Below are 21,606 nucleotides of genomic sequence, written 5' to 3'. Positions count from 1 at the left end.
TCAGCTGGCACAGCAATATTAGTCATTTTGACTAACCAGTTAATTATTCTTCACTCATCGTCATCAATGCTTTCAAGTCAGCTTTTCCCTTTCATGGAGTTAGACATACAAAATAATTACTCTTCACTTTCCTATGGCTTGTGCTCTTTCTGCCTGAAGTCCCATGAGGCCTACCTGCTTTCTCTCTGATTTCCTGGGTCTTCCTAAGACCTTTCTCCTAATACTTTCATACTGAATGCTTTTTTAGCCAGATGTTCATCATTCTGTTCCACCAAGTGCTGAGCATCTTGGTCTTTTTCCCCAGCCCTTGATACCATCTCTCTCCACGAATTCCTCGTTTGTAATACAATCTTCCCGCCATCTAACAATACCATATCAAATTCTCCACTTTTTCATTAGTGCCCTGGGTTCTGCTACTTAAATGTACAGGCTCTTGTAACCATCATGTCTGTTGACATAACATTCTTATTTACCCGTGATATAACAATTGTTCCGTTTAAAGCATGCTACAGTTACTCTGCTAACACCTCTACAGTCCATTATGTCTCAATGGGAGCAAAAATCCTTTGCCTCTCTAAGGTCTGGTCTGCTCATTAATCACATTCACGGCTTAATTGATTCCGAGATGGATCAATGCCGTTTTCACTCCAAGATATTGGGGAAAAGGTGTACATAAACCTTTCTGCAAAAGGGGAAAAGTGTACATAAACCTTCTGCAAAAGCAAACTTTAGTCTGAGTGTAATACTAAGCAGTAACTGTTTTCAATTCAACTACAGAAAACAATAAAATCAAATACATGACGTACCTGCAGCTAAATATTATGAGATAGGTAAACATCAACAAGAAATGTAATATTTTATTATAAATGATGTAATACAATACAGTTATGTACAATAAAATATTCAAATATTTTCCTTTGACATTTCTTCCTGCAACATTCGGACATACTGTATAAGAACAGCAGAGCCCACAGTCTACTATTTCTTGCCAAAGCTTTTCAATATTTCTAACAGCATAATCATAATGAAACTCTATATACAAATGGCATAAAAATGCCCAAGTAAAGGTCAAAAGGTACTGTAGCATGATTTGCTTTGGTAATCTTAGTACGTACATCAAAAATATAATGTACACTATCCTTCTTAAAAAATAAAATATGCAAGTACAATGAATTTAATGGTTTTCTAGAAATGTATAAAAATCAACTAAATGAATCCAAATGTACTTTTGATGAAAAATGAGAATGGGTGAAATTTACATATGGAGGAAAAAATGCACTTTAGGCAACCTAGTATCATATATCGTAAGTCATCAAGTCTTCAAAACGAGGCTTAGCTTTTTTGGATGCAGCAACCTTTTCAGGGGGAATTCCTGTACTACTACTTTGTGGTAAAATATCTACTCTTCTTTTCTTGCCATTATTATCAGTACCTGTTGTTTTACATTCACTGTCTTTCCTTTTGTTAGCTGAAAGTATATTGTGCTTGTTAACTGCCGTAAACTGCCCAACCAGAGAGTTTCTCTTGACTTTTATTTTCTTGCTTTGAGTTCCCGAAACTTTGTCTCTTATTTCACTTTTTGAAGAAGACACTTCACCATCAACTCCTATTCTGGTGGGAAATTCAGTGCTTTTTTTGTTCATTTCTGTACAACCTACATTCCCTACTATCTCTTTGTTACCATCTACAGCCAAGCAGTTTCCTTTCTTGCCATTTGTGACAGAAGAGTCTGAACGATCACTTTCTTTTAAAATTGAATCACTCAAACTTTTCTCATTAAGAAGGCAAGCACTATTGTCTGAAACATCTTTCCTTGTTTCAGTTTTCTCTTCCTCTGTATCTGATTTTCTACCTTTCTCAAAACATGTGACCTCACTTTCAATGTGAGTTTGTTCATTTTCTCCAGATTCTACAACACTTATCTGTTTTTTCTCTAAATCTGGAGTTTTGTCTTTGTGTATTTTCTCAATACTTGCATTTCTTTCTTCTTTCCCTACAATGTCTTCATTATTGTCTCTTTTCTCAATACTTACCCTCCTTTCCTCTTCCTCTGCTATGTCTTCAATTTTATCATTTCCTTTTTGATTTTCTGACAATTTTTTCCCCTCCACTTGATCTTTGTCCTCTAGCGGGCTTGCAAATGTAGAATCAGCATCTTGCTCTTCAATTTCTGGAAGAGTATTTGGAGATTCTGGTTCATCTACATGAAGATCATTTGGATCTTGAACATCTGACCTTTTTGTCACTGAGCTTGAGCCTTCCCCTTTATCACTATACTGATTAGAACTGTCATCTTCCAAAGATGGTTTTTCTAAACAACTGTGATCACTCACAGCATGATGAGACTGTCTCTCGTCATCACAATCCATCACTGAATCTAACATTCCTCCTGAACTTTCTTGTAAGGTAGGGGCTTCGTTCTCCAGTTCAGCACATCCCTCTAAAGTTTTGCTGTTTCCTGGGGATTCACTTCTTCCCTCTGTATTTGAGATATCTGTGTCACCCTCTGTAACCATGTCGGAACTTGGAGCATTTCCTTCCGGTTCATTTTGCAATGTAATATTTTTGCTTAAATCAGATTCTTTACTAATTTCACTAGCAACAGATTCACTTCTTGAATCTAATAACTCATCCTCCAAAGCTAACTTTGAATGAGAAATGTCACTGCTATCACTGGTCACTGTACTTGGAGAAGGCACCTGTTCAATTTTTGCAGATTCTAATAAACTACTTTGTGCTGCATCTGATCCGTCCCTTCCACTTGCACTGTCAACACAGTCCTCTCTGTCTTTGATACTCAACTGTTTTTTACCTGACCCTTCACATTCCGTTTCAACTTTTTCTTCCATATCTTTAACATTTTCATTCTCCTCTGGTTTTTCAAAATCCACCTCGTCTTCTTTCCCCCTGATATTGGCCCATATCTCTTCTGATTTTCCATCTTTCTTCAAACACTTTTCTCCTGCTATGGCATTGGCTATACCAGTTTCTTCTGGTGCAGGTGATTCTGGATTTCCACATATTTTGTCGTCAATTCCAACAGGTAATGTAACTCCACTTGAAATTACTGGCGGTTGTGAAAACTCACTTTGTACCAAATGTTTTTGTACAATACCCTCATTATGCAATTTTAATTTATCCACTTTCATCAAGCTTGTCTGATCATTTTTGTCTGCATCAAGGACAGGCGAACGAGCTTCCTCAGAGCCTTCTTTCACTAAACTAAGTGATCCTCGCTTCAAGGAAAGTTTCCGTTGTCTCTTTGCAGTATTACCTGGTGAAGAGATGGCCTGGCCGGGTTTAACATCTTTTAACTCCATTTGTACTTTACTTTGACTTGTAGATTTCAAAGTGCTATTTTTGCAAGGTGGGATTTGCTCGTTTTCCTTTACTTGTATTTCTTTCTGTTTACCTTTGCTAGCACTCAAACCTAATTTCTCATTGAGCTCAAGAAGTTCCTGATTCTGACGCTTAACCGCTTGAAGCTGCTCTTCTAGTTCCTTGATTTTAGATGCCAATTCCCCAGATCCACTTTCTACAGCAGAACCTTCAACCTCGTTCTGAATGATTTCTTGTGTCTGTACTGGTTCCTGACATTCCTTTATATTGTGACTTTCATTATTATTACTTTCCTGAGATTCTTCTGCAGTAAAATGACGAACTTTACATTTTTTCTTAAGCTTACGTTTAGTTAAAGTTAACTTTTGGCTAATTCCTGAGCCAGCTTTGGTAACTGACCCCTGCTGTGACTTGCTTGTTGGAGATTCACTAATACTAGTGTCAAATTTTGGTGGTGAATCTGATATTTGAGAATTACTTTTACGATTTCCTGGAGTCTGAAAATCTGGTTTCAGTTTTGCTGTAGATACTGTCATGCTTGTATCAACTTCTTTAGAACTAGTTCTCTTACTAGGAGATGGAGACGACATAGATGCAGCGGTTGAAGAAGATGGTGAAGAATCAATAACACCTCTAAGCCTTTTGTTGTAATTTTTTTCTTGAATGGACCATTCTGCTTTTCTTTTGTTTGCAACCCCCCTGTCACTTATTACAGAAGCTTGGTGTGAAATAAGCCTTCCATTTTCACCAGCAGGAATTACTTCTGGATCTGGATGAACTGTCTTGGAACTCTCCTTAACGCCAGACAATTTAGAAACGCCCTTGCCCTTGTTAGAACTTGATGCTGGAGGCTCTGGAATAATTACACAATCCAACTTTCTTATGTCTTCTGGATGTTGTAAAAGATGGTCATGAATAGGTTTAGGAGCATTAAGCAGAAGCTCCACATGCTCCTTCTCCAATGGAATTGGAGACACCTGCTGCAGCCAATTTCCTAACACGTCCTCACCCACCTTCAAATCAGCTGCAAGTCTCCAAAGGCCATACAATAAACCATTATTAAAATACTTTCTTGGAAGTGGTCTTCCTTTACCTTCAAGCAAATGATCAATATTGACACGATTTAAAAAGTCTTCCCACTTTATTTCCCGTTCACTTTGGTCAGTTTGCACTTCCTGATCTTCTTCTTTAATTTCCTTCTTAATTTCCGGACATTCGGTAGCCCTCTTGAGTGCTTTCAGACTTTTATGGGGTGTAAATAAGTAAACTGGAAGGGTGGTACTAAGTTTTTCAAAAAAGTCCCTGCTTGAACCATCCAGTGTAGCAGTGATACTGTTTATGAACATTAATACCTTGCTCTCAAGAGGCTGCAAGCCCTTCATATGATATTCCATGGGCATCAGTTGCATTAACCAATCCATTAGTTTAGCAGAACTTACACCAATCTGCACCCTGAACTCATTTAATGCTAATAGCAAACAAGTGGTGAAGTCTTCTTTACTCAAGGGATTGATGTAAGATCCATCCAAAAGATTGTCAAAGTTGACACACTTTAACATATAATCTACCTTACTTACAATCCTCGATGACTCCTCCTGAAAATAGAGGGACATTATCTGATCAAATAAACCAAACATAAATAAGATCCTAATATACTTTGATACATGAAAATATTAGTAAAATGCATTAATAAAGACATTAATATTATGCCTAATCTAATTTTGAATAAACTTTATAACAGGTAACATACAAAAAAATAACTGGATCATTAAAAATAAGTTACAATAATTATATCCTATCTTCTTTTGATTTCAGTATTATGTATACTACTTTACCCCATGACGATCTTATTAGAAGCATTGCCACCATATCTAATAAATACTTGGACCCTGATTTAGAAATATACTGCAGAAATAATTACTAATAATACACAAAATTTTTCATTTTTGCATCATTTGATAAGCATGCATAATTCATTTACCTGGCTATATCTTCATGTTGTTTAAGAGCAAGGAATACTGTTGATAAAACAGCACAATTGTGCATACATGTATTCATAATAGTGAAAGTTTTAATACTTTAGGAAATTACTATACAAAAAAAAAAAAAAAAAAAAAAAAATTTGGACAATGAGGCTGTCAAAATAACGTCTTACTTGGAGAGCCAATTCTCTTGATCTTCATAAAATCCCCAACAAACTGATTTAAACATTTGAGAGTCTAAACCATGGAATGACTTCCAAGGTCTAGTTACAACAATTAACTGTACTTTGAACAGTAACATGAGCTAACTTATTGGGATGTGAAGTTCTCATTCTTATGCAAAATATGCCTACAGGCAAATGGGTAGCAAGAAGTCTCCCATTTCTGTTCAATTCTGTAACTGTTTCCATGTGGTATTTTCATGAAATATGATAGCTTTCTGGTGGAAATTTGGAAATCTACAGATGAGATCCCATGCCATTGTCTAAGGTGCGGAAACTCCATAAAATCACCATCTTTACACCAACAGGCAACTGACTGGTATATCTTTGTTACGAGGAATAAAGTGTGGCTCAAAACAATCACATACAGAACACCATTTCCAATGTGAATGCCTTTGAAAATATACTAAGATATCTATCCAACAACAAACGTATGTGCTCAGTACTAAGGGTCAGTGGCTGTAGGAGAGAGAAGTGAAGACTTACCACTTCCTCTTCTGGTGTAAGGTCAACTGGGTCTGCCTCTATGTTCATTGTCTCTTGGTTGAAGGTCACAACATAATCCGTTATAACCACCTGACTTGGAATCATATCACATGATTCACCAATCTTTACTCGGACAAATTCCTCAAACTGCTTTGTAAGATTTGAGAAGCAACCTTCACAAACCTGAAATATACAGATTCATCTTGAAACATATACATTACCCACAGCTTTATATCACACAAAGTAATCTATTCCGTAATAACAGCTAAACATAACAGAAACAATTTACAATAAAAAGTTGACCTAAAATCTGTAATTGTTTCCAAACCCTCCAACCCTTAAAAAGAAAAAAAAGCAAAACCTGATATCCTATTGGGCCCTGAAGGGGATGAGTAGGTGGATATACTGAATACCAAGAAATTATACTTCCATCCAATCTAATACTAATGACGAAGCAGGGACATTTAACATACACAAGATATTCATCCAAAGCTGATTTGAAAAACAAATGTGTGCTTTCTCTTCTCTCACACATTATTTTGTATATAGGTCATCACAACAGCTGTTTTATAGCAAAAGGGAAAATGAAACAACACTATGAAAATTACTTATACATACACAGATTTAAGGAAAGAGTTCTCCCTCTCTTAATCGACATCCTCCTAAAATTTATTTCATTCCCTTGTACTCAACCTCAATTTCCCACCAAACAATTTCAAATGATGTCCTTTCACTTCATTATTTATACCTCGGTTTTTACTGACAACTAAGCCCATGTTCAAATTCCTATCAGTTATCTGTGTTATCAATGATAATGACTAATCACACAGTTTCATCACTGCTGACAAAGTACAAAACACTAAACTTCAGTTCACAGGCCTGATATTGTTATCCTGACAACACTGCAGTAGAGTGGCTTCTACTTTCAATAAGAAGCCTTAATGACTGTTATCGGTTAATGATGCTGGAAATATAACCCAAACAAATAGTGATAGTGTTTAGATATAATTGAAGAATCTCTGAAGTGTTATTTACTGAATATTTTACTTACATACAACTTACTTCAAGCTTAAGCCCCTTCTCAGAATTGCCAGATGTCACTTAACTGAAAACTTGTCAATTCCACTTAATTGATCACTACACGTCCAGCGATTTAGAAAATGTTATTTCTGTTTAGTGGGTAACTGCCTTGCATCACTTACACTCTAAGAAAAGAACATTCCTCCACACTCACTTTGCTCAATGAAGCAACTACCTCATTCTCCTATTTAATCTACTTCAGTTTCACTCTTGTCGATCGCATGAGCTTAATCATGACAAAGATCAGCACAAGTTAAAGGTTAAAATTAAAAAAAAATATATTACCAAAGAGTACCTCAATTATGCAAAAATGAAAAAGTAATAAATATAGATTTCTACTTTGAGAGAAATGAAGCATGAAAAGGTAAGACAAAAATCTTGATGATTGGTGAAAACGTTAACTAGCTCCCATAAGATTATTTTGGTATCCTCTACCTGAAATGGCAAAAGAGGAGGCACTTGTGATGCAGGACTCCCCTTGCAGGAAGTTTGCCTGATAATGATCAGAGTGATGTGTAAAGTCTGACATGACACTTGCAAACACAGTGCTGACAGTTGATCCATATGTAAATTAAGTCTGTATCAGTACATTACTGCCACTGGAAAACCTTACCTTGCCTTCTTCTTTTTCCTTGGCTGTCAATCTAACAGGAGCAATACTCAAGGATGCTAAAACCCAACGAACAGGAACCTGAAGTGATGGAGGTTTTATATCTTCACGTAGATTATGCCACATGGATAAGGGTCTATGAAAGAAATATGCACACACCACACATCGACCACTAACAATACCCTCATTATCCTTTTTAGCTTTAATTTCTTGAACCTTCTTTGCACAATTTGACCAATTTGGAGGCAACACTGCATTAAGTAGAAACTGAAATGCAGAACTTGGCGGACTTGAATTGGAATAACTAATTTGATATCCTCCATTCGGCTGATTATGTGCAAGTAAAGTCCTTCCATCAAATGCTTCTTTGGGAAGACTCCTTCGCATATCACGTAACACCACTTTGGCTTCTTGCATTTTAGAGAGTGGAAAATAAAACTGGCAATTCCTGTTTACTTCGTAATATTTTTTCTCATTTACTGGCAGGACTGCATCAGTACTATCACCATGCACACCACCACAATGACTTATTCCACTATTTACTACAAGAACCTCTTTAACACTACAAATGGCTGGAATTTCCTTTCCACTGCTCACCATTCCTGTTTTACTTTCACTGCTAGTAAGTAGGTTTTGTTTCTTCTCACTTTGAGGATGGTTGAAGTTCCCCTTAGTTCTTATGGCATGGGCACCACTTGGCGACTTATGATTTACCACAGGTTTCTTCCTTTTTCCATCAATATTACTTTCACTTGACACACACTGCTTGGGTGTTACACGTTCAGCAGCACCTAAACCACTTTTGTAACTTAGATAATTTGAGCCATAAAAAAAGTTGTCATCAGAACTATTTGAATCAAAAGTCTTTCCATATTTGTTATCAGTTTTAATCTTAGAATATTTCCCATGTTTCTTCTTTGTGGATGACCGAGGCCCAGGAATATGATCCCGAACTTTTTCTGCACCAATATTATTTACTTTTTGTTTTTTTTGTTCAGTTGCATGGTGGGAATCATTTTTCCCTTTGAGGAGCAATTTACTTGTATTACTGTCATTACTAGAAGCAGTTTTATGGGTGTCTTTATCAAGACCATTCTTTCTGATGTTCTGAGCATCTACACCACACAGGTCTTCTTTACGCATCATTCTCACTTTTATTTTTGAAAAATTGACTTGAGAAGCATCAATGTTCTTTTGCCTGGCTATTCTCTCCACAACCTGACGTCTGAAACAATAAAAGGCAATTGAAGCAAAAAAGGAATAGAGAGCAATAAAGTTTCCATGCAAAAGTAAGCCTGCTTACAGTATTAAATCAATTAGTCGCAGTCTTACAATGGTTAGGTTTTTATCATACGACCGGTCACTTATAAATAGTAGTCAAATGTTTTAACAGTACAGTGCTTCTAAACAATGGTACTTTTCGGTCTATTTCTCACAATAATTCAAGTAGGGGATAGTCAGCTGCTATCGGTCTATTTCTCACAATAATTCAAGTAGGGGATAGTCAGCTGCTATATTCTGAAAATCAGAAGTACATGTACAGAAAAATGAGTCATTGCTGTCTCAACATTCTACAAGTATATTTGGACTCCCTCATCACAATGAAATCAATAGCAGTTACGGAACTCATAGTATCAAACATACTTTCCTAATAATTTTCACTTACAAATAAGAGGCTTACCTAACATATGAAACTAAATGCCCTTGAAAATTTCTCATCTTCAAAATCACATAAATTCACATCATGACTGTCACTGTTTAATATTTTAAGTTTATAGCTCTATAATGGTGCAGAGTGCTACCACTCATTTGTATAATATAGCCACACACACTTTTCTTAACTGACTTACTTTAATCTATAAGAAAAAAAATCAAGACTACTAATTACCCACCTACTCATTCTGACCCAAAAAGGCTTGACAGAAACAATGAAAATTACTGTACTCAAGAAATTCTACTCAAATGTCAAGGTAACTGTCAAGGCATTTTTATTCAATACAATTTGCATTAAATATCTAATGCTTACCTAAAACCAGATGATACCATACCAAAGCATAAACTGCATACTTGACAGGCTAGCCGTGCCTTTTCACTGGTGTTCGCAAGTGATGTCTCCAGCATCTTATTAAATTAAATAAAAATATACATCAGGTAACATTCAAGTACAGTTAATCCATTGCAGTACCTTATATTTTTCATAGGCTTCTATTAATAAATATATTCATTGCCTTATTACCTGGCTAATAAATGTCTTTCAAAGTGAAATAATGTGAATATTTATTGAAAATAACTGCTTTTCAGCAGGTAGGGGGTCTTTTATTACCTTTTCACTGTCTTTGAGTGGATCATTATAGTTCCCAAGACCCCCCTAATTATAACAACATTGTTATCCATCTATTTTGAAGAACATAATCCAATTATATAGCAATGGTTGCCTCTATGATAAATAACAAACTATCAAGTGAGACCAAAGTCAGTCTGCTATAGAAAAAAATAGTGGGGTCTTTGGTTTCTTTACTAAAAGTTTCAAATTCTGAATTTCAATGATTCCACTGTGCATTTAGGAATATTATTCCTCTTTGAGAAAAGTGTGTGGCACTGCAACTTATACAAGAAAAATGCAAGATTTGTATATGAGAGAGAGAGAGAGAGAGAGAGAGAGAGAGAGAGAGAGAGAGAGAGAGAGAGAGAGAGAGAGACCCATTCTATAATCACAAGGGGCTTTACTGAAAGATTTATTTCTCAAAGTGAAGTGAATATTGGAGAAAGATAGTTAGAGAAGTTGGACAGCTAGTTGAAGAGACCAAAAAAATGGAGTAAATGTAAAAAGCATAAACAATGCAGCTGAGGCCAAAGGGATGGTGAAAAAATCCTTGGTACCATAGACAGCATTACCCTGAGTACACTGTACTATAAGTATCAAACCTAGCACAAAATATTATAATTAGTAGCCACCTACAAACCAGACATCCAAGTTACAAACCTACACTTTCATAGGGCTGGTGGTTAGGATCTGATCCTAAAAGAGGTGAACACAGTGACATAGTAGTTCAAGAAACTGGACAACTACAAAGAACAGTTAAAAAAAAAAAAATGACAGACCATGCCAGGCATACTGTGGACAACAGCCCATTTTGAGGGCTAAATACCATAAATATATTTAAAAACTATTACATCTCCAGCCTTTGCTCAGTAGTCTGGTTGAACTAATAAACAGTGCTGAAATAACGGCTATTTTATCAAAACATTTCTCAGGTAGCCTGAACAATTTTTGTGGACTGAAATCTGAGTAACTTGACATATGTAACACAGCACAACCTGCATTATTCTGATTTGATATATCAACCAAATTTGTAGTACCAGGGAAAAAAATATTATGGTAGAGTATTGAAGTAATGAAAGTAACTAAATTTTTGCTATAAATATTCTCAGCCTTGTTTGCACTTAAAAACAACCTTTTTACATTTGAATTACACATTCAAAATCATGCTTATTTTCAACATTCTATTATAAAAGAAAAATTTAATGGTCCATGGCTTTCCATCTTGAAAACATTTTGACCAAAAACTGAAATGTTACTTACTTGCAAAGCCATTGATACAGTGACACTTTCCAGTCCAGCAAGTGAGCTGCTAAGGGTATGCCACCAGGTATCTGGTTTCCCAGTAAAAGTCCTCCCACATATGTTGCAAGTTCTTGAATTCATATCTTCACCAGGATCAACGTTTTCATTCTTTGTCCCATCAGCGCTGACTTTCAAAGAAATCTCACCTGGCACAGTAGACTCAGCCTGACTAGATTTTTCACCATCATTTTCCATAAGATGGCGATGGTGTCTCTTTGGAAGCATAACATTTTTCTTTTTGCGAAGTGACTGTGACTCCATAACTTTAGATCCTTGTTCACTACTGCTGATACTCATCTTGTTACTGTCTTTTGATGGACTTTCTATCTTCATGTCAACTACAAAGTTACCATGTTCATCCTGTGAAATTCGAAGGCCCTCCTCTTCCTCCACTTCAGCATCAACTCTGTTAACTTCTGTTCTATTGTTGGCATCTACATTGCCTCTCACATCCGTACCAACAGAGGCACTACAAACAGTGTCACTTGTCATAATTTTGTAGCACTCTGCAAGTGCAGGTGGTAAAAGTTTTGCCTGAAATATAGAGTCAACAGAAGTAACTTCAAGTTGTAATAAAAAAAAAAAAAAACATATGTAATGGAAGGAAAATTATTTTTTTTTAGCAAAAATTACCCAAGACAAAATTCTTCTTGCAACAATTAAAGATCATTGAAAAAATGCTAAGTTACAGATCTTTGAAAAAAGATCTGTAACTTATAAGACACATTAAGAGTTAATGTCAAACTATGGTTCTCTATTAGGATAACCACAAACTGCCCTTCAAAAATATATGTGAACATGTAAATTTATAATATCCACACAAAAGTATTGTTATATATAGATAAAATTAAAAATTTATTAATAAATACGAGTCTCAGCTGCTTTATATTTGCCCACCCTAATGGCTAAGCTTCTCTCAGAGTGAATGACTTGTCACTGGACACTAAGTCTAGCTTGTGTTGCACATATCCTACCATTGAGCAGTGATGCTGCCTCTCTTCAGGATCAGGGAGATACCTGCTCATGCACTGCAAGAATTCGTGAGCAATGGTATACCATACCAGTGCCTAGGGTGACCCACCAGTAGAAGCAAAAGCAACAGCATTCCATAATAACAAGGCAATAAGAGCATATACTGTTAGCACTGCTGATTCCTCTCTCCTCAGAGAGAGAGAGACTACTTGTTCCCTACCACCCAGTAATGATTTTTGATTGTAAGAAACCAACTACACAAAATTCTTAAGTACAATACTGATTCTTCAACTGCTTTAAAAGAGAGCCTCTAACACAATTTTTGAAGGCCTATGATGACAAATTTTAAATCAATTTGTATTTTTCATAACTAACAAACCTGAGGGCTTCACATAAGGGGATTTTCTCGAGCACCTAGCTGGAGTCCGATTATTCTACAAATCTTATGATCCTGCTGGTAGGAGGTATGTGCATAGGTGCAGGTGGTGACAACCTGAGGAGAAGTTATAGTTTACGATTTTTTGAGAGGGAACGTCTTCCATACTAATGTCTGACTTCTGATTACGAGCCTAGAATTTCCTTGCATTAGACTAAATGCAGTTGATGGGGATGAAGGGGAGAAGACATTGAGGAATTGCTGCACAACCTAGTCACCTATTAATAGTCCTCCAAGCCTGTGAGGACTGTATACCCTTTAATAACCCCACCTCATTGAGAAGGTTCTCCAGTCAACATCCTTTATGATGGTGATGGTAACATCATTTGTTACTACATTTGGAGGAACAAGTTTTAAGCATCTGTGGACATGAAAAATGTACACTCAGGCTCCATTCATTGGTCTTCCAAGGTACTCCTCAGATTTTTGAGAGAATGAAAGATATTTCAGCTAAGAAGGTTGCTGTTTGAGTCCATGGGAAAGTTTGGTAATTAGGGTACCCAGATGACTGGCTGATAATGGCAGCCTCCATAGGCACCCCAAGTACTTCCTTAACCTGTGACAGTAGCTAGGTATCTTTGTCAACTGAGATGAGTCAGTCTTAGTCTCTTCAAAGAATACTATAATCAAAGTGAGTTTAATTCATTTTAATATTTTGATACCAAAGTAGTTGCTGCCAAGGCTGCTTTACCAGCTTCTCTGTGTTCCTTACTGCCTATGTGACCATAGATCAAACTTATTACTACCTTTTTATTATCTCCATATAATTCTCAAAATGAAAAATGAAGTTGTTGGACAGAGGGATTTTTTGAAACAATGTTATGGACAGAGGGATTTTTTGAAACAATGTTAAAGTACTTCTAGGCACTTTCACATAAAAATAAAAAATTTTTGTAGGGGGATGTCTTTAAACCACTTTATGGCTAACTGCAACATAATAACTACACAAACTTATATAATTTCCGAAATATCCATTTTGTCTATAACATAGTGTCTGTGAAAAGTATTAAGGTTTGCATAATAAGTAGGAACATTCACATCTTGCTACATCTTGAATCTGAACTTACAATTTCTGCAGCATGTTCATCAGGTGTTGCTCTGTGGATTGGTTTCTTCTTTTTAGATGCCTTTCCATCTGAGGGAGATTCTATTGAAGTGCCTTTTGCAACCTTGTTCTTGTAATTCCTGCGTATGGTATAAAAACACTTGTTGCAAACAAACCGTTTTGCCTTAACCTCTGGTGCTATACGACGAGCCAAGCCAAGAAACTGTAAAAAATAAAAAGTAAAAATTAATATTTGTCCACAAAACTCTGATTCAACTTTTAATATTATTGACATCAACTGGATTTGCTGTTCAAAAATGGAATACAAAACTACTAAAGTAGAAACCTCCTACAGAAGATCCACATCATATTATGCTAGTCACTGGACTGTTTCTGTAGAAAATAATTTGAGTTACGGAATATGTAATATCTATTATTACTCAATAGTTTAACTACAACAATGACATTACAAATCTCTGATAGGGTTTTATTACTATCTAAGCTAAAATTAAATCTTTTATATTACTTTTTTAACAGTAACTCCTCAGTTAACACATGTCTAACCTTCTGTTCAGTAGCTCCACACCAGATCTCAGGTAAAGCCATAAACAAAGGATTAACTTCAAGGGTGAGATTAAAAGGGACAAATAGATATGGCAGCGCTGTATTCTTTTCCTGTCGCCACCCTAGCAATCTTAGAAAGGTAAACAAACTATAGTCTTCTACTACAACTTCCAGAGCATTCTCCTCCAGAAGTGCCATCACCTATTAAAACAGGGCCTGAGCTCTGAGCGATTCTAGAAAGTAGGTAGGAAAGTGGGTCTGCAGGCAAGAGAAGAAGGTGGCAGTCCCTAAACAGTAGCTCAAGACCATTCAGAAAGACACACACTGCCTAAGGCAATGTCCCCTGTCACCGCCAAACTACCCAATGGTATGACGCTGGGGACAAAAATTAATGAGTGACAACAGAGGTGTCTTACAGATGGTCTGAACAAGTGCTGTAGGGCTTTTCTAATTCCTGATCATGACAGGTTGGTGCAATTGGAGACCTACTGCACATCAGGCAATTTATGATTACAAGGCTAGTATGAAAAATATACTTTATATTACAGAAACATATTTTCCCATTAACTAGGAATGAGATGCCATGGATTTTTCTGACCACTAAGAGCTAATTGCAAGCAATGGGAATCCTGTAAATTAAAAAATTACCATACTCACCTCCATTACACTAGCTACATCCATGTCATCATTAACCATCTTCTTGAGAGTGTGACGGTAGTATCCACGATTAGCAACTTCAAATGTACAGTCACAAATGACACAGTGAGTGCTTTTGTGATGATCATTTGTTTTCTGGACCTCTACCTGTTTCAATTTTGGTATATAAATATCCTCAGGCACTGTTTTCACAGGTTGTTTAGGTTTCGTTGACTTTTCAGCAATTAACAATCTCCTTTTTCTTTGCTGCTCATTTTTTCTCATTCTTTTTTCTTCCTTGTTTTTTTCTTCTTGTACTTTCCGCTTCTCTTCATATTCCAGATACCTGTTCATAAGAAAAATTAAATTACAGTAATTCTTACTCCAGATACCTGCTCATATAATGTAATCACATTACTTGACAGGTATTCAATAAAAAATATAAACAAAATATGAAAAAAATATCCTAAAGGTTATGCCTGTCATTAACTTAACCATTAACAACTGTGCAAACCACAAATGTAAACTTATCTGCTGTAACATGCTTTTGACTTTTGTTAACTCCAAATGCTTCACATTGGATAATACATCTAAGGAAAATAATGATTTTACTATCAATCCTCAAATTTACTCCCATTATCAACAACTGAATTTGAATACATATGCCTTGCTAAATGTTAATTTGAGATGTAGAACACAGACTTATGTTAACTTCAGATGTAGAACACAGACTTTGTAAGATCTCTAGTTCTATACACAAGTTAAAGTTCTCTTTGTTGGCTACATAATAAAATTTAAGAAAATCACTTGAAACACGCAATTTAGGAGAAATGATGCCACAACACTTCTGATATAAAAATAGTATAAGTTCTACTGAAACTATTCCACAGTCATGTACAGTATTCCTATAAATAACAAAATGTGCAAATCACTACCCTTACTAATTAGCATATGCCCAAAAGAAATTGGGGAAAGATGATAACTTATTCCTACTTTTAAAAGAAGCAACAGAGCTCTGCCTTTTAAAGGAATACAGCAAAAAATACTAAAAATCCATTTACATAAATTAGCATGCATAATATACCTTCCATATTCCTGCAGTATGGTTTCATCGCAATCCCAACAGATGTAATGATCAGCCTTCGCAGATTCTGGAAGACTTGTTAACTCTAGATCTCTTAGGGCAACTATAACTTCCACATTATACTCGCCAGATCCAAGCTTTTTGTAAAGAGGTTTCCCTTGATCCGCCTCCCCACAAACAACGCACTTATCACCCATCTTTTAACTTTTGAATATTTACGTTTTCCAAAATTCAAACAGAATAGGATACAAAATAAAGGGGTAAATGCTTTCAATTTTAAAATTTTCAACTGTCATCATAAGGAATTCCACAAAATCACTGAACTGGAACTTGCAAGCAATGATAGATTCTGCGCAATAAAGCTGAACAATCATTCATAATCTTCAGCTTGGTGTATAGGGAAAACATGATGGATGGTGTATTCATAAAACAGATACAAGCCTTCTCAATGAATTTAACACCTTTTTAGTTGAAGAACTTGAACAGTAAGTAACAGAAGACGTCCTCCTTTCCATGTGAACATTTTTCAAAATATTTATGATCAAATACTAGTTGATATATAATCCATGTAAATTAAAACTTCATATAAAAATTGAATGTCTTGTATAGTTGTAATTCAAGATTTTAAACCATAACTGGCAGCTTCTATTAACCTGCAAAAGAAAAGGCACACATATAAACAAGCTGTCACCATACAATCAACAATAAATAACAGACTATTAAGTACAGTACTTTGGGTTTAAAGAGTAAATTTTTTATGGTATGGTACATAACGTTTAAAAAGAGAACATTTTTAAAGTAATTTTATATAGAAACCAGAGCCTTTTATATAGGAGTGTATATTTCCTTGGTAACATGGTCATTAATGGGTGGTTATGGGGGTGTAAATGGGGGAATACTCCTCACTCACTTTAAAGTTACCATTCACTTTTATATAGGACTCACTCCTTAGGTGGGAGGCCATATCATCAACTGATGGGAATTGACGTAATCCATCCAAAATCCCATGCTCGAAGTGTGGTTTCCTGAATCAGTGGCAAATGTTGATGGACATCTTAAATTACTGTATATATTTTGCATTACAGATTATTTTAAATAACTCTTGTCCATATGGAGGAATGGTAACCCTTTCCATTAATAATGTCTCTCCTCCACAACCACAACTTTACTTAAGGAAAATTACCAGGTTAGGAAAGGGGTCAAGAAGAAATGCGCAACCCCCGAACCTTAACATAAGGAATATACTATGTGCACTCTAATGGGGGGAGACTCCTTGGCAATTATGACCTGGTACGCAAGATTAGATTAAGCTGAATTTTCGTACGTCACTTTCATGGTACTCTACATCAGGTCAGAAAGGGGGGATGAAGAGGGGAGAAGCCCCTGCCAAAGTAAGAACCTATGCTATTTCCAATCCTTCTAGTTGTCTTAGGCGTTTCCTCCCACACTGCCAAATGTACTTCACTGGAAGTGAATGTATTTATTCCTTTTTAATCTTTGCTCTTAGGAACAACAGTAATCTTGGTGTGATCCTACTCTCCAATATATACATCCATGGTAAATCCCTTTAGGGTATTTGGAATTAAGATACGACAAGATCAATAGAAAGAGTGCAAAATATCATCGTAACTTGTAACAAAACATTTTCCTAATTTCATTTGCAATTACTGAAGTACAATATACTACCACAACTCCAGCGAATGTTTTTTACTAACTATCGTGTCGTTCATAGTTTTGTTGTTTCTGAGGAAAATTAAGTTAAACCCTCTTTTTGATCTTCTTAAGACATTTGCTACCTCACTTTACAGTGACTATGAGGTGCGCGCTCTCTCTCTCTCTCTATATATATAAATATATACGTGTGTGTTCTTGGAGAAATTCTGCACTTAGATATTTGCCACAATTTTCTCCCTACATTGACAAAACAGTATATAATTTTTTCTTTTTTTCTTTTATGCAATTCAAATTATTCACATTTCACACACTACCTGCCTTGTAGTTCAAAATACTCTACATAACCCTGTGTTATTTTAGGTAGAGATTTTTTATTCTCTTACGCTTCATTCTCCTAAATCCGAATTCGAACTCTCCATGCCCCAAAGGCTGCTTAGCTTGGACATGAAGCCTTTAAGAGAACTGGCAACATTGCTCAAAATCTGTGCCACGTCTAAGAAAAAGAGCAATGTTTACATCGTTATCCAGGGTTAAATGTTACAAAAGGCTTTAGTATGATAATATTTGGCAATGATTATTTTAGCATTTTTTTAGGTCTTTGGCGCTTTCAAATGCTAAATAAATAGACTGAGAATGTTTGATTTTGCAGCACCACTTCCCACTCTTGCCCTGCCCAAAACGACAAGAATGTTGGGAAATACTATAGCACCCAGCACCTTAGGTTAGGTGAGGTTAGGATATATTCAGGCAGTTGAACTTTAATGAAACCCCAAGTAATAAAAGTTTGGATAAAGTGAGCAATACAAGTGGCCTTTACTCTGGCATTTGGTGAAAGTGCACAAAAGCTGCACCTTTTGGCCTATTTCCACAGGTTACATCCGGCTTAAAACAGATGGAAGACGTATTTCAGCAAGGCTGCATCCAAAACTAACTTACCCTAGCACAGCATACCATGATCTGGTTGGGGACAAAATGTGAACCCACCAATGTGACATAGCAGAACATGTGTCCAACTAAGCTATTCTTCACTATTAGTCAGCTTTTAAGGCGTTCTTGGGCAGCCAAGTAAGGACACTGTGCCTTAGATTAAGCTAGGTTAGGCTAAGAATGATTACGATGCAGCCAGTAACTGGCCTTCCTGGCCTACATTTCATGCTTCATAATTATTTTGGCGACTGCTATTTTGCTACATAACTACTATGTACTTTTCAAAATTTATATTGCATTTTATGCATCTGCTGCATTTCTGACAGGTTCACTCCACTCATTATTAGTTTTCTCCTACCCTAAACCCCACAGTAATGGTGCAGAATTGTTGTTCTGCTATGCACAATGTATGGGCACGGCACCCAAGGATAAGTTAAGTATTGTTTAGGCCTATCTGGCTAAGAATGACCATAAAAGTAAATCACAGGCTCGCATTACCTTAAAAAACTGCCGATATTAATTAACTAGCCTGGCTCACTTTAGACACGAGGGAAAATACCATAGACCTCGGCTAACCTAACCTAAACTCAGGCCTATACGCTGGTGGGCTCGCCCAGCTTAGGACCTCAGAAAAACACAAATGATAGCTGCCATAGGCCTAAGCCTAGCTGGGCACAAGGTGCTGGGCTGTTTAAGGATAAAATCTAAGAATACAACCACCTCCCCTAGGTCTATCTAAATATGAAATGCGAGGCCTCGCCGTAAAAGAATGAACCAATAAGGCCAACAGGAACAGCCTGACGGAATCGCCCAGCTTATGATTCCAGCAAAATATAACGACAACAGCCACTGATAGGAATAGGTAGGCAGAGCGGATGCAGAGTATGGAGACAGGCAGTCGAGCCGAATCCAACCATTAAAACAAGCTGAGCGGTTTGCAGAACAATGGGTTAGGCCTAGGCTCTAACTACTGCGGAACGGAAGATTGGTGCATTGTATCATATGTTTAGTGTTACTTGGGGGGGGTCCAGGGGGTGCAAAGGCACCCACAGCCAGGTCAGGGTAAAGAGCCGTAAGTGAAGTTAGGAAGGCTAGGTCAGGTTAGGTCAGGAATTGGGATACTAGGAATGGAATGGAATATGGAATTTAGGCCAAAGGACGAGTACTGGGACCTATGACGTCTTTCTGCACTGGAAAGAAAATTGAGAGTAGGTAGATTTGAAAGATGGGTAAACCTATAGGGTAGCTCCGCGTCGCCGACAGCACTATAACTTGACTTTTTCTACAGTTTTTTGGTTGCTAATTATGAATTTACCTTTCATTTTTAGTGCTTGAGCCTAATTAACTTGTAATTAACCCCCGATGCCCATCCAACAAGGGGTTTCCATATGCAATCTTCACAAGAAAGAGCACGGGTACGTCTGTTTCGGACGGTTCATATCCCGTCTGGCAAGTGCAATAACTTGTTAATATATGGGTACCCAAACCCCCGCCGGGCCAGTACTTGCACCGCCAATATCAGAACCCCTAAAAGTGTAGAAAAAACCAGTTGAAAAGGTAAAAACAGGCGCAGAGCTAATATATAGAATTACCCAAAAATTACAGGTAAATTCATAATTAGCAACCAAAAAACTATAGAAAAAGTCAAGTTATAGTGGTGTCGCCGCCGCGGAGCTACTATATAGTTCTACCAAATAATACCCTTGTTCTACATTCACCTCAATGGGCCAAACCCAACTTTTCAAAGTTCTGTGTCCTGACCTAACCCGACCTAACCTTCCTAACCTGACGTAGGCTAGGGTGCCATGCCCTTGCCTAGCTGAGGAGGTTTCACACTTCTGGACCCCCCAAAATCAACACTCAACACTGGGCAGATGGACTGGCCTAGGGTATGTTACCCCTCTGAGGTAGGCCTAGTAGGCTCATATTACCCAAGCGTATGCCTACCCGTCTCCCTAATCTGCATCCTACTCAATAAGAGACCTAGCCCTAAAAAAAAGGAAGAGATTAGGCCTAAAAGAACAATCTTACCATGGGCGACCACCGTCCCACCGTAGGTTCCAAATCACAAGCACCACTGGTGTAGCCGTGCACTAGACCCTCCTCCTCCTCTTATTTAAACCCCCACATATTGACCCGCACCGAACGACGTGATGCAATCCCCTCAACCCGCTGTCACCGAGGAGCAGCAGCATCACTCGGCGGAAAAAGGAGGGAGCGAAAACTTACGAGCAAATTTCCACACCGAAATTACATATCTCACGAAACCCCGAAGAGCTGGTGCGAGCTGCCACTTCACACCCGCCATTTCAACCTCACACAAACATCTTCTCTCGTAATTGAGAGGATGACACGCGTCTAATTCGTCCTGACACATACGGCGACACGATTCTCTGCGTCATTTTATACTTTACACATGATTCTGCAAATCAACACGACACTCTACCATTGCAATTAGAGATAAACGTTCCAGAGAAGAAACACGAATGCATCTCCTACAAGTCACAGCGAGTAATCAACAAGGCCGACGCAAAAGGAGTGTTCGGACGATCAATTATTTGCGATGCCGCTCCCTCTCTACGCCATCAAAGTAGTTTTCCTATTTTTTAGAACTTAAAATAGCATGATTTAATATTTTTGTGTCTTCTGGAAAAGAAAATTTACGTTTCCTGATATTGGATTTCGTTAAGAGAATCGAACACTGGCAAAAGAGGCACTTTGTTTTCATGGCCATTTTGTTGGGCGCAAAAGTGACGTCATAACAAAGGATATTTTATTTACTTATCTCAGGTTAACTATATTTGATAGAAATTGCCTGATATGCATTTGCAATGTTATTACTCAAGTGTATGACACCAAACATATCTTAAATTACTTTTTTTCAGTAAGATTCGAATGCAGATATTTGGTATAAAATTTAGAAAA

At 37.0% G+C, this 21,606-nt stretch overlaps 1 protein-coding gene across 3 annotated transcripts; it reads right to left on the bottom strand.

The window, feature by feature from the left end:
- Positions 1 to 842: 842 nt before the first annotated feature.
- LOC136849272 (uncharacterized) lies at positions 843 to 21,223 on the bottom strand. Of its 3 annotated transcripts, none has more exons than XM_067122566.1 (9): positions 21,128 to 21,223; positions 16,081 to 16,733; positions 15,018 to 15,342; positions 13,819 to 14,019; positions 11,302 to 11,877; positions 9,745 to 9,839; positions 7,722 to 8,943; positions 6,029 to 6,211; positions 843 to 4,934 (listed from the first exon to the last, which is right to left on the bottom strand). In XM_067122566.1, the coding sequence occupies exons 2-9, from the start codon at positions 16,275 to 16,277 to the stop codon at positions 1,296 to 1,298; spliced, it is 6,438 nt and encodes a 2,145-aa protein (XP_066978667.1). In that variant the 5' UTR covers positions 16,278 to 16,733; positions 21,128 to 21,223; the 3' UTR covers positions 843 to 1,295. The 3 variants fall into 3 exon arrangements, with proteins under 3 accessions (XP_066978667.1, XP_066978668.1, XP_066978669.1); XM_067122567.1 differs by having other exon boundaries at positions 20,911 to 21,201; XM_067122568.1 differs by lacking the exon at positions 21,128 to 21,223 and adding an exon at positions 20,713 to 20,974.
- Between the last annotated feature and the right edge of the window lie 383 nt (positions 21,224 to 21,606).

The sequence above is a fragment of the Macrobrachium rosenbergii genome, chromosome 20 (assembly GCF_040412425.1).
Source record: "Macrobrachium rosenbergii isolate ZJJX-2024 chromosome 20, ASM4041242v1, whole genome shotgun sequence".
Taxonomy (NCBI): domain Eukaryota; kingdom Metazoa; phylum Arthropoda; class Malacostraca; order Decapoda; family Palaemonidae; genus Macrobrachium; species Macrobrachium rosenbergii.
This window is presented reverse-complemented; position numbering and strand designations above follow the sequence as displayed.

Bases quoted from the DNA above. Each gene is read 5' to 3' on its own strand.
- LOC136849272 (XM_067122566.1), bottom strand. From the start codon at position 16,277: ATGGGTGATAAGTGCGTTGTTTGTGGGGAGGCGGATCAAGGGAAACCT. The intron at 8,944-9,744 runs GTAAGCATTAGA...TTATTGTTTCAG, and splicing joins ATGGTATCATCTGGTTTTAG to ACGTCAGGTTGTGGAGAGAA. The intron at 4,935-6,028 runs GTAAGTCTTCAC...CTCTATTTTCAG, and splicing joins TTACACCAGAAGAGGAAGTG to GAGGAGTCATCGAGGATTGT.